The 13,668-nt window shown below is 40.5% G+C and overlaps 1 protein-coding gene across 1 annotated transcript in view; it reads right to left on the reverse strand.

Annotated features, from left to right (window-relative positions):
* Positions 1-229: 229 nt before the first annotated feature.
* LOC143941155 (vomeronasal type-2 receptor 26-like) overlaps positions 230-13,668 on the reverse strand; it is a 99,630-nt gene continuing 86,191 nt past the window's right edge. The window contains exon 6 of the mRNA XM_077463181.1: positions 230-3,708. Within this exon, the coding sequence (XP_077319307.1) occupies positions 2,792-3,708 (917 nt within the window). The 3' untranslated portion in view covers positions 230-2,791. The remainder of the gene's footprint in view (positions 3,709-13,668) is intronic.

Raw genomic sequence — 13,668 nt, forward strand, 5'->3', positions numbered from 1 at the left:
TTTTTTTCCTGCATAAATGACACTTTGTGCAGGGACAGTTCTAAGCACGGGAAACATGCGCCCTTCACAGGCATACTATAGACAACCCCCCCCCTACGAAATTTAAAGGAATATTACACTTTTATTGTTTCACTTTAATCATTATTAAAATCACTGCTCCCGAAAAAACGGCCGTTTTTAAAACTTTTTTTTGCATTGATACATGTCCCCTGGGGCAGGACCCAGGTCCCCAAACACTTTTTAGGACAGTAACTTGCAAATTAGCCTTTAAAATTAGCACTTTAGATTTTGAACATTGGAGTCCCAAAGACTTTAATAGGGTTCTAAAGTATGCTATATACTAGCTCCGTCGAATCTTCTTTATACATTCGACAGACACCATAAGCCTTCAAAGACAGATTCGACCGTGATTCATGTGGATTTTTGGACGAATGCAATTTTTGAATGAAAAACGAAATAAATAAAAACGAGTTTTGGGAGTAACTAAATAAATTAAGTTTTCAGACGAAAACGAAATTCCGAAACAAAATATTTTACTCTGCACATGTCTAGTCATTAATAAGTCCCTAAAAATTAGATACAAAGGCTTTGAAATTACAGGGCTCAATTCTTTTAGGATCCGTGGGTGGATGCCATCAGGTCCAGGTTCTTTATCCACCTTAATTCTGTCCAAATATTTCTGGACCATATCACTTTTGAGCTATTGTGGATTTGAGGCTGTTTCACTACCACCCCCATTATGGACATGAGCTCGCCCATGCTCCTTTATATACACAGAGCTGAAGAAAGTATTTAATAAATTAGCCTTCTCTTTGTCCCCAGTCACCCACTCTATATTATTTTGTAAAGGACCTACATGCTCAGACTTGACCTTTTTATTATTAATATATTTGAAGAAATTTTGGGGATTTGTCCTACTATCTTTTGCAATCTGTCTTTCGTTTTGAATTTTTGCATCCTTGATTTCCCTTTTACATATTCTGTTATATTCTTTGTAATATTTAAATGACACTAGTGTTCCTTCATTTTTATATTTTTAAAAAGCTATTTTCTTATAGTTTATACCTTTTTTAACTTTGGCCATGAGCCAAATAGGGTTGATATTTAGCCTTTTAAACTCATTGCCCATGGGAATATACTTTGCAGTGTGTTCACAAACAGTCTTTTTGAAGTATTCCCATTTCTGTTCTGTGTCCATTGAAGCCAATATTCTCTACCAGTCTTGGAGAGCAGCCCTCATCCTTGGAAAATTGCTCTCTTGAAAGTAAGTGTTTTTATCGTTCCCGTATGTGATTTTTGCTCACAGCTAACATCAAATGATTATGTAAATGGGTGACCCCACCCCCTCTGACAACACAGGGAAAGCCCCGTGCATCAGAGGGGGCGGAAGTCATCGGTTGGCCCCGCCCTCCATTACATAAGAACTGCCAGCTGAACAGAAGCGTCACACAGCTGAAGACTCCCACTGAGGCGGATCATGTGGAGGATGAAGTGGAGAACAAGAAGCCGGAGGAAGATGCCAGACGAGAAGACCGGAGGAAGATAGAGGAAGAAGCGGGGGGGGAGAAGAACACCGAAGTAAGACCAGAAGAAAGAAGATGGAAGAAGAAGTGGTGAAATAAGAAGAAGTTAATAAAGGAATTGTCAAAAACTGTCAAAAAAACAACAACTTTTTTAACATTTATGACACTTTTTTGTGAAATGGTAGGGGTACATTTGTACCCCATTACCAATTCACACAGGGGATCTAAGGGTCCCCTTGTCAAAGGGGACTTCCAGATTTCAATAAGCCCCTGCCCACAGGCCTCCACAACCACCGGGCAAGGGTTGTGGGGATGAGGCCCTTCTCTCCATCAACATGGGGACAAGGTGCTTTGGGGAGCTACCCCAAAGCACCCTCCCAATGTTGAGGGCATGTGGCCTGGTACGGTTCAGGAGGGGGGCACTCTCTTTGCCCCCTATTTTCCTGCGGCCTGCCAAGTTCCGTGCTGGAATAAGGGTCTGATATGGAATTTGAGGGGACCACACGTGTTTGTTTTTTTTACATTTTGGTTCGAGGTTCCCCTGTGGGGAAATCCCATGCCGTTTTTATCATTGAACAATTATGTCTATTGCTGGACCGACAATTTATTATAGCTGCAAGTAGTTTTAAATTACTTTTTTTCCTTTAGAAATATAATTTTGCTGTCAGACTGTTCTAAACCTGGGAAACATGCACCACTTTACAGGCATACTATAGACACCCCCCAGGTACGAAATTTAAAGGAATATTTTTAAAACTTTTTTTTTACATTGATACATGTCCCCTGGGGCAGGACCCGGGTCCCCAAACACTTTTTATGAAAATAACTTGCATATAAGCCTTTAAAGGTAGCACTTTTGATTTTTCATGTTTGTGTCCAATAGACTTTAACAGTGTTCAAATAAAGTTTTTGCCTGTTCGCATGTTTTGGATCCGAACTAAACGGGGGGGTTTCAGCTCATCCCACACATATTAATTCATCAGTACCTAATTAATCTTGAAAAAAAAAACTTCATTTTGGACATGCTTGGCTTTCAGAAGCTGCCTATTTACTAATCAAATGCCCTACAAGGAACAAACCAACATAACAATGACATTAATTTGAAAACCACCCATTTCCAGCCCCAGGTTTCATCTCTATCTACATTGAAAAATAAAAAATTGCACAAGGTTTACACAACTTTGACCGAGGATTAACAACATTTGAAACTCATTAGACTTGAGTGAAAGCTATTTGATTCTTGTGTGAAAACATTTCTAAACAAATTCCTAGGAGTAGTTATTCATGTCTATTTTTGCTATCAAAGATGATTGTGTATTTAATTCAGGTTTAAATAAGATAATGAAACATTTTGGAAAAAATATACAGCTTAGAAGTCCAGCACTTGAGGCCAGTATGGCAAATATCTCCACAGCCACCATGTATTTCCCTTTAGTGCTCAGATAGGCCGGGATCATGGAAATCCAGACACTGCAGAAAACCAGCATGCTGAAGGTGATGTATTTGGCCTCATTAAAACTGTCCGGTAATGTCCTCACCATGAAAGCCAGAACAAAACTCACAGCTGCCAGAAACCCCATATAACCCAACACAGAGTAGAACCCGATAACGGACCCTTCATTACACTGAATAATGATCTTGTCCTGATAAGAGTGAGTGTCAATTGCCCTAAAAGGGGGAGAAGAGGACAACCAAATAATACATATTATCACTTGAATGGATGAACACACTGATACTATGGAATTGGCCAGTTTGCTTCCAAGCCATTTCCTCCAGTAGCTGCCAGGTTTGGTGGCTTTGAAAGCGATATAAACCATGATTGTTTTAGCAAGAAGAGAGGAGACAGCTATGGAGAAGATGACTCCAAACGTCACGACACGCAATATACAGGTTATATCCAGTGGCTTACCAAGGAACAAGAACACACAGAGGAAGCTCAACAAAATGGAGACAAGAAGAACAAAACTCAGATTTCTGTTATTAGCTTTGATGATCGGGGTGTTCAGATAGGTAATAAAAATCCCCTTTATTAAAACAGTCACAATGCAGAGTACAGCAGAAACTGTTAGGAATACTTTAGAAATGCCATCAGTGTAGGAAAGGAATTCAAGGTGTTTTGGAATACACCGATCTTTCTTCTCATTGGGCCATTCTTCCTCTGGACAATTCATACAGTTCTCACTGTCTGCCAAGAGTAATAGATATAACACAGATTAATTTTTATTCTAATTAATTAAACAGTCATTTTTGGAGGCGCAGTGGGGATGTAATTTGTACATATGCAGCACACTACTGAAGGAGCTACTGAGTGGATAAGCCCCCTGAGACTAATCTGGTGTATGGACTATTCATATTATCAATTTAACCACTCTGCCACACTCCTGACAATGAGTTAGAAGACACCAACTTGAGCTGAATCTGTAGTTAGGTTACCAGCAACCACTCAGATCAGCTTAACTGCTTGCTGACCACCTCATGTAGGAGTATGGCAGCCCAGTGGTGCTCCTGCACTGGATCACATTATTATATACGTAATCCAGCACTTCCGGGTAGGGGCCGTGCGAGCGCATGACAGCCATGCCGGTTGTTCTGTCATTAGTCACAGCACAAGCTGATCAGTGGGTCCCGGCCAATGGATGACATTTGGCACCTGCTGATTGGAGAAGAAGATGACAGGACAGAGCTCTCTGACTGTGAGCATTACAGAGCTCTGTCCTGTCAGTGGGGATGTGCCAGTTTTTGTTTCTCTGCAAAGCAGGGAATTAAAACCGGCACATCCTTTAGTAAAAGCATCTCAAAGTGAATGTACCAAGGTATGTTAGGCAAATGTTTAACCCTATGATTGCCCTATTTGTTAATCCCTATCCAGCCAGTGTCATTAGTGCAGTGTCAGTGTATATTTTTAGCACTGATTACTGTATTAGTGTTACTGGTTTCCACAAAGTGTCAGTGTCTGACTGCCCGCCATACTATCACAGTCCTGGTATAAGTTGCTGATCACCACCATTACTAGTATTACAAGTTAAAAAAAAAATGCTGCATATATACTATTGTTTTAGATGCTATAATGTACGCGCAAACCAATCAATATATGCTTATATATAAAAGACAAATTCCCAGAGAATGAGGGAGAAAAGAATTTACATTTTGACAGCTTGGTTGGAGCCCTTCCGGTGGTACACAATGATCCTAACCTGTTTAAAGGCAGTAATTGTAGAAGAAGTATGGAGGGGTTTAACTCAAATCAGTCACGGAGCTACAATATGTTTGGGACTGGAGGGGAAATTAGCAAACGAGTAGTATTGTAGGAAGAAGTGTAGCCTTAGTGTGTTAGGAAAATAACTTTGAGAATGGTCTAGATAGGATGGATGGCACTCAAAGGGTGGTAAGTAATGTAATAATGAACAGGAGTGTCAGTGTTTGCTACACAGTACAAGGATGGGGGTAAACAACCCTCTTACCAAACTCAGATGTAGGTACATACACTAATGTGATGACTCCGGAGAACCCAATTGGCCCTTTTGGAACAGCTGGGGCAAACTGGTGACCTAGTTCTGTGTCTATGGGACACAGAGGATGGGCTGGCGATCCTGCTCTGTGTTCCTTGAATGCTGAATGTTAGACTGGTGGTTCCCGTGTCTTTGGTACAGCTGAGGGTGGACTGGCAACTCTGTTCTGTGTTTCTGGAATAGCTGAGGATAGACTAGCGATTCCACTCTGTGTCTATGGAATAGGTTGTGCTGGCAGACAGTACTCTGTCCCAACATTCCTTCCCTGGTCTGATGCCAAGTGCCCTGGATCTTTCCAGGCAGTTTTGTAAAAGTTTTCTCTTCCACTCCTCCACAGTTTCGGGGAGATGTTGTTTTTTCCTCAACAGAGAGCAGTCCCACCTAACGGTGATGGAACTACACATCCCATAATCCATCTGTTCAGCATGGACATTCTGGAACAGTTTTGTGTAGGTTAGTTAGTTTTTACTTGTAGAGTCTTAAGCCGCGTACACACGGGCGGACTGTATGGCCAACTTAGTCCGTCAGACAATCCGACGAACAATCCGTCCTACTTTCGAATGAACGGACTTGACCACACACGATGAACAAACAGTCCGTTGAAAGCTTGCGCGATGACGTGTACAGCACGTACGACGGGACTAGAAATAGGACATCCAATACACAGCAATGCAACCTTCCGCCGTGTAAATCCTTTCTGAGCATGCGCCATACTTAGTCCGTCCAACTAGCCTACTCACGAGCGGATTGTCCGCTGAAACCAAAGTCTGACGGACAATATTACGGAAATTCCGAAATACTTAGTCCGCCAGACTGCACGCTGAAAAAGTCCGCTGAAGCCCACACACGAGCGGACTGTCCGCTGAAATGTGTTTCGGCGGACTAAGTTGGACAGACAGTCCGCCCGTGTGTACGCGGCTTTACATTAACATTTACTGGTGTTTTTCAGTAATGAGTTTGGTTCTCATTGTTGATTATATAGGGTAAAACAGTTATTTTCATTGCACCATAACAACCAATAATGCTCTAGGGCAGTAGGTTTGGAGATCTGATGTGAAGAGGGGCTTTTGATGTGAAATTAATTAATCACAGGCTCAGGTTCCCCATTGATAAGCAACGTATGCATTTTTTACATATTAGATTGGGGTGCCATGGGATTTTGCATACTTTTAAACAAGGATGCCATGTCTGCAAAATGTTGAGAAACACTGGGTCAAATGTATTCTCCTGAGGCTGCCCAGTTGTCCACCAACAAGAGGAGAGTCTGCATAAACCCATAAAGGTTAACTGCATATAACTCCCCTTTCTTTCATTTTCATTTTTTTTTTTTAAAGATATTTTTATTGATTATAAAGACAAACTTACATACAGACATAAAGAAAACTGAATGAGGTGGTTATTACAACCAAAGAATAATAAAGCTAACAGGTAGACCCTTGAGTAAGAGTCAGAGGGCTGGCTATCCATCTGCCCCAAATTGTTTGGAATGTTGTAGCTCTCTTGCGGATCTCAAATGTAAGTTTATATAGTGGTAGAGAGTCGTTAATTTGTTTCAAACATGTGGATCTTGTTGAGGATTGTGATCCCTTCCATGATAATAATATGGACTTTGCATAAAAGTATAAGATGCAGAGTAGTTTCTTAGCATGAGTGGGAATAGACAGGTCACCAAAAATGCCTAGAAGGCAGTTCTTGGGATTCGGGATATAGGGCGGGCCCAGTGTGGAGGAAATAAAGGAACCAATGTCTGCCCAAAAATGGGGCAGGTCTAGAAGCAGTGTATGAAGTCACCAGTTTGGCCACATCCTCTGAAACATTCTGCGGAGGGGGAAACCCCATTTTATACAACTTGGCAGGAGTAATGTGAGAATGATGAAAAATGTTAAGCTGAATAATGCGGTCTCTAGAGGATATATATCTTAACTGAGGATTTACCCCTTTCTTTAATTTAGATAGACATCTTTGGGAAGTTCGCTATAACTTTAAGTTACTAGATTATCTTTTTATTAACAGATTCAATTTATCATTATTATAATACCCACAGATTTAATGTGGAGTGGAGTGGACTATCTCATCTATCTCCCGTAGCCCCCATCCAGACAGTTGGAATTTTGCACACAGGAGTGGTGTTAATGGTTTTATTGTATTGGCTGTGGCTTATTGCAAGGTTATACATGTAAACTTTACCATCATATTAAATTAATGTTTTTCATCTTCATGTTTCTTTTTTCTATTAACCCTACTAGCGGTAATCCCGAGTCTGGGTTGGGATTTTACTAACAGGAGCGGTAACCCCGAACCAGACTCGGGATCACATTGCTGGATGCAGGGGAGGACACAGGGAGAGTTACTTACCTTGTCACCTGGATCCAGCAATGTCCTCCGCGCTGTGTGATCGAGCTGTCCTCCGCTCGATTCATAGTGCCGAATGCCGCCGAGCTCCGTTCCCTGCGACGTTACGTCGCACAGGAGTGGAGAACGGTGGCAAATTCAAAAAAGTAAAAACACACAAAACACACACAGCACTGTAATCTTACAGATTACAGTACTGTATTAAAAAATACACAACCCCTTTGTCCCTAGTGGTCTGTGTAATGTCCTGCATGCACTTTTATATTATAAATACTGTTTTTTCTGCCTGAAATTTGGAGATTGTCCATAGCAACCAAAAAGTGTCAATTTTTCTGTGTTTTAGGATTTGATTACATTATTGAATAATTTTTATTATTCTTTATTATATTATAAACTTTATCATACCCGGTATGTCTGCTACAGAACAGATTTAAGAGAGTTATTCCTAAGAATTACAGGACTACAATATAAAACGCAAAATTTCCATGCAAAATAATTGTACCGCTTTTAGCACCTAAATCCAGATTGAATCATACCGCCAGGGAGGTTAATGTATTGTATGATTGTACAAATACTGTGCTCTCACGAAAAAGTAGGTTCTTGGTTCATGTTGAGAGTTTATTGTATTCCTTTCATTGATCCATGCAGTAATAGTATATATTGAGGTAAAAAAGTATTGTACAGATTGTTTTTGAATAATAGGGTATACATGGAGGTATCATAGAATATAGAACTTTAACATACATCAGTCTTTTTACAGGGAATTATTATGATCTGATAATACAATTTTAGCAGTGACACTTGTTTGTACCTGTAAAGTCCCATGTGTTTTTTTTTCTTTTTACACAATATACCAAGAATTTTGGTACACCCCATAAGGGAAAATCTAGGGAATCCACGCATAATGAATTTCTTTGTAATCTCAAAAAATACACTGGGCTTATTTACTAAGACAGTATCAGGTGCAGCCCCCACAAAGAAACCGATCAGCTACTAGGTTTTGTTGATTAACCACTTGCCGACCAGCCGCCGTCGTTATACGGCAGAAGGACGGCTGTCCTGCACGCATCGCTGTACCTGTAGGGCGGCTCGCGCAGGCGCAAATGCGGGTCGCAGGCTCTCGCTCCCACTGCATGCTGCGGGAGCGTGCCCGCAGGTCGGGTGTACTTAAAGTCAGCCAGCGACCCGTGATCACCTAGTACTGAGGCAGAAGGGGGATCTGCCTTTTTAAACAAAGCGGATTCCCGTTCTGATAGAGGACATGTCAGAGATCTTCTGTTCCCTTTGAATGGGGAAAGTGATCTCTGTCATGTCCCAGTGAGCCCATCCCCCCTACAGTTAAAACACGCTGAGGGGACACAGTTAAACCCTTGATCACCCCCTAATGTTAACCCCTTCCCTGCCAGTGTCATTTATACAATTTATTATTATATATATTTATTGATCAATGTAATAATGTCACTGGTCCCCAAAAGTGTCATTTCGGGTCAGATTTGTCCACCGCAATGTCGCAGTCCCACTAAAAATTGCTGAAAGTATTTTTCAAGATAAACGTACTGCATCTCTTCCTCTTAAGTCTGAGCCTTTCCAAGCTGCTTACATACTGTCTAGCCACTGTACAACACTTGAGCAGTGGAAGTGGATGCACACACAGTTGAAGTGGATGCACATGCATCTGCGAATGGCTCTGCATGGGGATAGCATTAATAGACCCTCTGAATGAGCGCCAATACAGAATACAGTGTTGCTGGTTATACCCAAGAAATCTGTAGTGTTTCACATTATATACAGCTTAAAGACATCTCTCAAGCATTTTGTCCCCATATCCCCAGTTACAGTGCCCAGCCACCCGTGTCTTTTTTGACAACATATTAGCCTATTAACCTACAAAATAGGCAGAATGTAGTATCAAGAATGACCCCCCCCATAGACTTCAGTGAGATCAAATACTGTAATATGTCCAAGTGTATGAAATTCACAGATTCTACCCTGTAAATAAAATGTGCATTGGAAGCCCTGATTGGGCAAAGCCTTCTATTTCCTTCAGCCAATCAGGGTTCATAGCACTATTATAGCCATGATTGGACACAGTCATGATGACTCTCTCCAATCATGGCTCATTACTCATAGACCTGCCCCACACTATAAAAGGTTCCTTTCCAGAGCATCCATTTGCAGTGTGATATTGCAGTGGAGAGAGATAGAACAGGGCTCTGTGCATTGCTACTAGTGAGTTAGTGTGCTATAGTGTGTTATTGTGATTCTATTATAAGTTTAAGAATCTTTTCTATTCAAATTCAAATTCATTCTATCCAAAATTTGAATTTCGTATAAAATAAATTAGAATTTGAATAGATAAGATTAGAATAGAAAATAATATAATAGAAAAACTTTGAATTTCAGAAGATGGTTTTATATGTATATATATATATATATATATATATATATATATATATATATATATATATATATATATATATATATATATATATAATACTTTTTTTTCTATTGTTTTTCTATGCTATTCTTTTCTTATCTTTTCTATTCAAATTCAATTTCATTCTATACGAAATTTGAAAATGGTTTTATATATATAATATTGATATATAAAACCATCTTCTGAAATTCAAATTTCGTACAGATTGATATCGAATTAGAATAGAAAAGATTAGAATATAAAATAATTTAATTGAATATCATAGAAAAACAATAGAACAGAATAAAAAAATATATAATATAATATATATAAACATCTTCTGAAAATTTAATTTCATATAGAACTAATTCAAATTCAAATATAAAAGATTAAAACAGATTAGAAAATAATAGAATAGAAAAACAATAGTACAGAATAGAATAAAATATATTATATATTATATATTTTTATCTTTTGTCCTATTATTTTTCTATGTGTAGCACTAACCCCTGAAGGAGCTGCTGAATTTTTCTGGGCTTACTGGATACCTTCTCCAGCTCGTACTCATTGTTCTTGTCTAGGGATTCCCAGGGTTGATAACCCAATAACTGTAGAGACCACATATATATATATATATATATATATATATATATATATATATATATATATATATATATATATATATATATATATATAGCACTGACCCCCGAAAGAGTGGCTGGTTTTGCTGGGCTTACCGTTACCTTCTCCCGCTCGTTGCTCATCTAAGGGTTCCTGAGGTTGATGGCCCAATAAACTGTAGAGACCGACACTTGAATCCCGTTAGGAATTTTTATTTGCATAAAACAGAAACACAGTCTCTCACTTGGGAATAGAGGGTATGGGTAGAAAAGCTTAGGCACTTTTGGAAACTGCTGACACTTAAAGATGTCTCTCTCTAGATGATCCAGGAAATAGCCACTCGCAACTGGATATTTCAACTGTCGGATAAATCCTTGTTTGTGGATTTAGCAGCCGACAAGTGACTCGAGCTTAGCAAAGTCTCTGCCACAGACTTTGTTGTAAAACTTCAGATGAACACAAAGAAAAGTCTCTCACAGAAACTTAGTTGTAACTGAAGGCTGAGATTAGGAACTTTCTTACAGTACCAGTATCTTGCAGCCAGTCCGGTGATACTGTAAGAAATTAGGATTCAATTAAAGTCCTCACAGCTCAGCTTCCAGGCTCTTACCAAGCAGACAGCCTCATGCGTAGCCCTCTTCCGAAGAGTCCCCCCCGGTTGCGTTTTGAGTTGCTGGGCCTCTCCAAACCCGAGATGGCACCCGACCACATTAGAACCCTCCTTCCAGCTACTGCGGCTCGGAATAGCCAGTCCCTAGACTCGGAAATGGATGGATCTGCACCGCAGGCCATAAGGGTCCCTGGGGGCTGGTCAGGAGGACCAGGACCATATAGTCAGAACATACTTCTGGACCGGAACCCAGAACCACGTGACCTCAGCACCTTAAGTACCCTCTCCCGGAATACACAGCGAGACAAGGCATCCACTGATTGGCTCCGAGAGAGAGATTGGCACCCAATGAGTCCAACCAGACTGTGTTCCAATGCCTGTCAAAGGTGATACCTACACCCATGACCAGGCAGAACATAGTACAGTCTAGCCAAACTGATGCCAAAACCAAATTTAGTGAAATTAACCCTAAGACCCAACTAAGACCCAACTATAGTCTTAAGAAAAAAATAATTTACAAAACATAGCGCATGCTCTTTAGGATATATATGTGCAGGGGGCACATTTGCAAACGGGGCTCTTTCTCAAAGTGAGGCTATTTCTAAAAGTGGGAGCATTTCTGACTCTGCACTCATCATCTGAATGTCTCATCTGAATGTCTCATCTGAAGATGTCTTCTATCATTCCACAGGTACGTGTTACTGAAACATCTCCACCCAAAAACGGAAACACTGCTATTTGCTTTTGCTTATGTCTGTTTAATAATGCTGGTATGTAATTTTTGCTTATCCGTCTGTAGACCTGTCCACATGACAATGCTTTATTATCTCCCTTGTCTTACCAAAAAGTATGGCCCATTAACTTTAGTGCCCTCTTGCTAGTCTGTTTCTGAAGTAAGAATTTTGCCCTGTAAACCAGCCAACCTTTAACTCGCCAACCTCCTGATTGATAATTAAAATGCAGCCACACCCCCATCCCTATCTGCTTAAATATAAGCATCTGTTGGAAGAAGCATTTGCAAGGAGCACATTTGCAAATGGAGCTCTTTCTCAAAGTGGGGCTATTTCTATAAGTGGGATCACTTCTGACTCTGCACTTCAGCGAATGCACAAAGCAAATGAACACAAGAAAATACTTTGAAAAACACCACCCAGACATCAGGTGACCTTGTTTACCCCTTCACCTCTTTCTCCTTCTAACATGCTCTCTCTTCCACTCCTTTCCTCTATCCTTATATTAACTCTCTTCACCCCCCCCCCCACAGCATATATATATATATATATATATATATATATATATATATATATATATATATATATATATATCTCACCCTCACTTTTGTCCTCTCCTTATTACTGAACCCACCAACTCCTGCTAATTCTAAATCCACACACACAAAAAATCTCCAGGACCCTGGGCCAAATCTCTTCATATAAATCTCACTTCCATGTTGCTTCCCTCACCCTCCTGCTTCTCCTAACCTCTGGAGATATATCCCCAAACCCCGGGCCTCCATCATTTAACTGTACCCCATGCACTCATCACCCTGCACCCTCTGGCAGCAGCTGCAATCAACACAATTTAGTTATCAATTCTATTCTTCCCTAGAACAGACTCTTGTGCCCTTTGGAATTCCTGCTCTGTCTGTAACAAACTCACCTCTCTCCATGACCTCTTTATCGCTAACTCATTTAATCTACTCGCCTTTACCGAAATATGGCTTCATGAATCCGACACTGTGTTTTTGCTGCCCTATCCCATGGTGATCTTCTCTGGACTCACTCCCCCAGATCCAGTGGACATAAGGGAGGAGGTGTCAGAATCCTTCTAGCCCCACGTAGCACCTTTCAGGTACTTCATCCACCTCCCTCTCTGTCACTCTCTTTCAAAGCACACTACATTTGTCTCTTTACTCCAGTTTTTCTAAGGATAGCTGTGATCTGCAGGCCTCCTGGATCAGTATCAACCTTTTTTAATGGCTTCTCTGCCTGGCTACCCTACTTTTTTTCTTCTGAAGTAAGAATTTTGCCCTGTAAACCAGCCAATCTTTAACTCGCCAACCTCCTGATTGATAATTAAAATGCAGCCACACCCCCATCCCTATCTGCTTAAATATAAGCATCTGTTGGAAGAAGCATTTGCAAGGAGCACATTTGCAAATGGAGCTCTTTCTCAAAGTGGGGCTATTTCTATAAGTGGGATCACTTCTGACTCTGCACTTCAGCGAATGCACAAAGCAAATGAACACAAGAAAATACTTTGAAAAACACCACCCAGACATCAGGTGACCTTGTTTACCCCTTCACCTCTTTCTCCTTCTAACATGCTCTCTCTTCCACTCCTTTCCTCTATCCTTATATTAACTCTCTTCACCCCCCCCCCCCCCCCACAGCATATATATATATATATATATATATATATATATATATATCTCACCCTCACTTTTGTCCTCTCCTTATTACTGAACCCACCAACTCCTGCTAATTCTAAATCCACACACACAAAAAATCTCCAGGACCCTGGGCCAAATCTCTTCATATAAATCTCACTTCCATGTTGCTTCCCTCACCCTCCTGCTTCTCCTAACCTCTGGAGATATATCCCCAAACCCCGGGCCTCCATCATTTAACTGTACCC

Source organism: Lithobates pipiens, unplaced genomic scaffold (assembly GCF_037356315.1).
Source record: "Lithobates pipiens isolate NorthernLeopardFrog02 unplaced genomic scaffold, aLitPip1_a1.2 Scaffold_3, whole genome shotgun sequence".
Taxonomy (NCBI): Eukaryota; Metazoa; Chordata; class Amphibia; order Anura; family Ranidae; genus Lithobates; species Lithobates pipiens.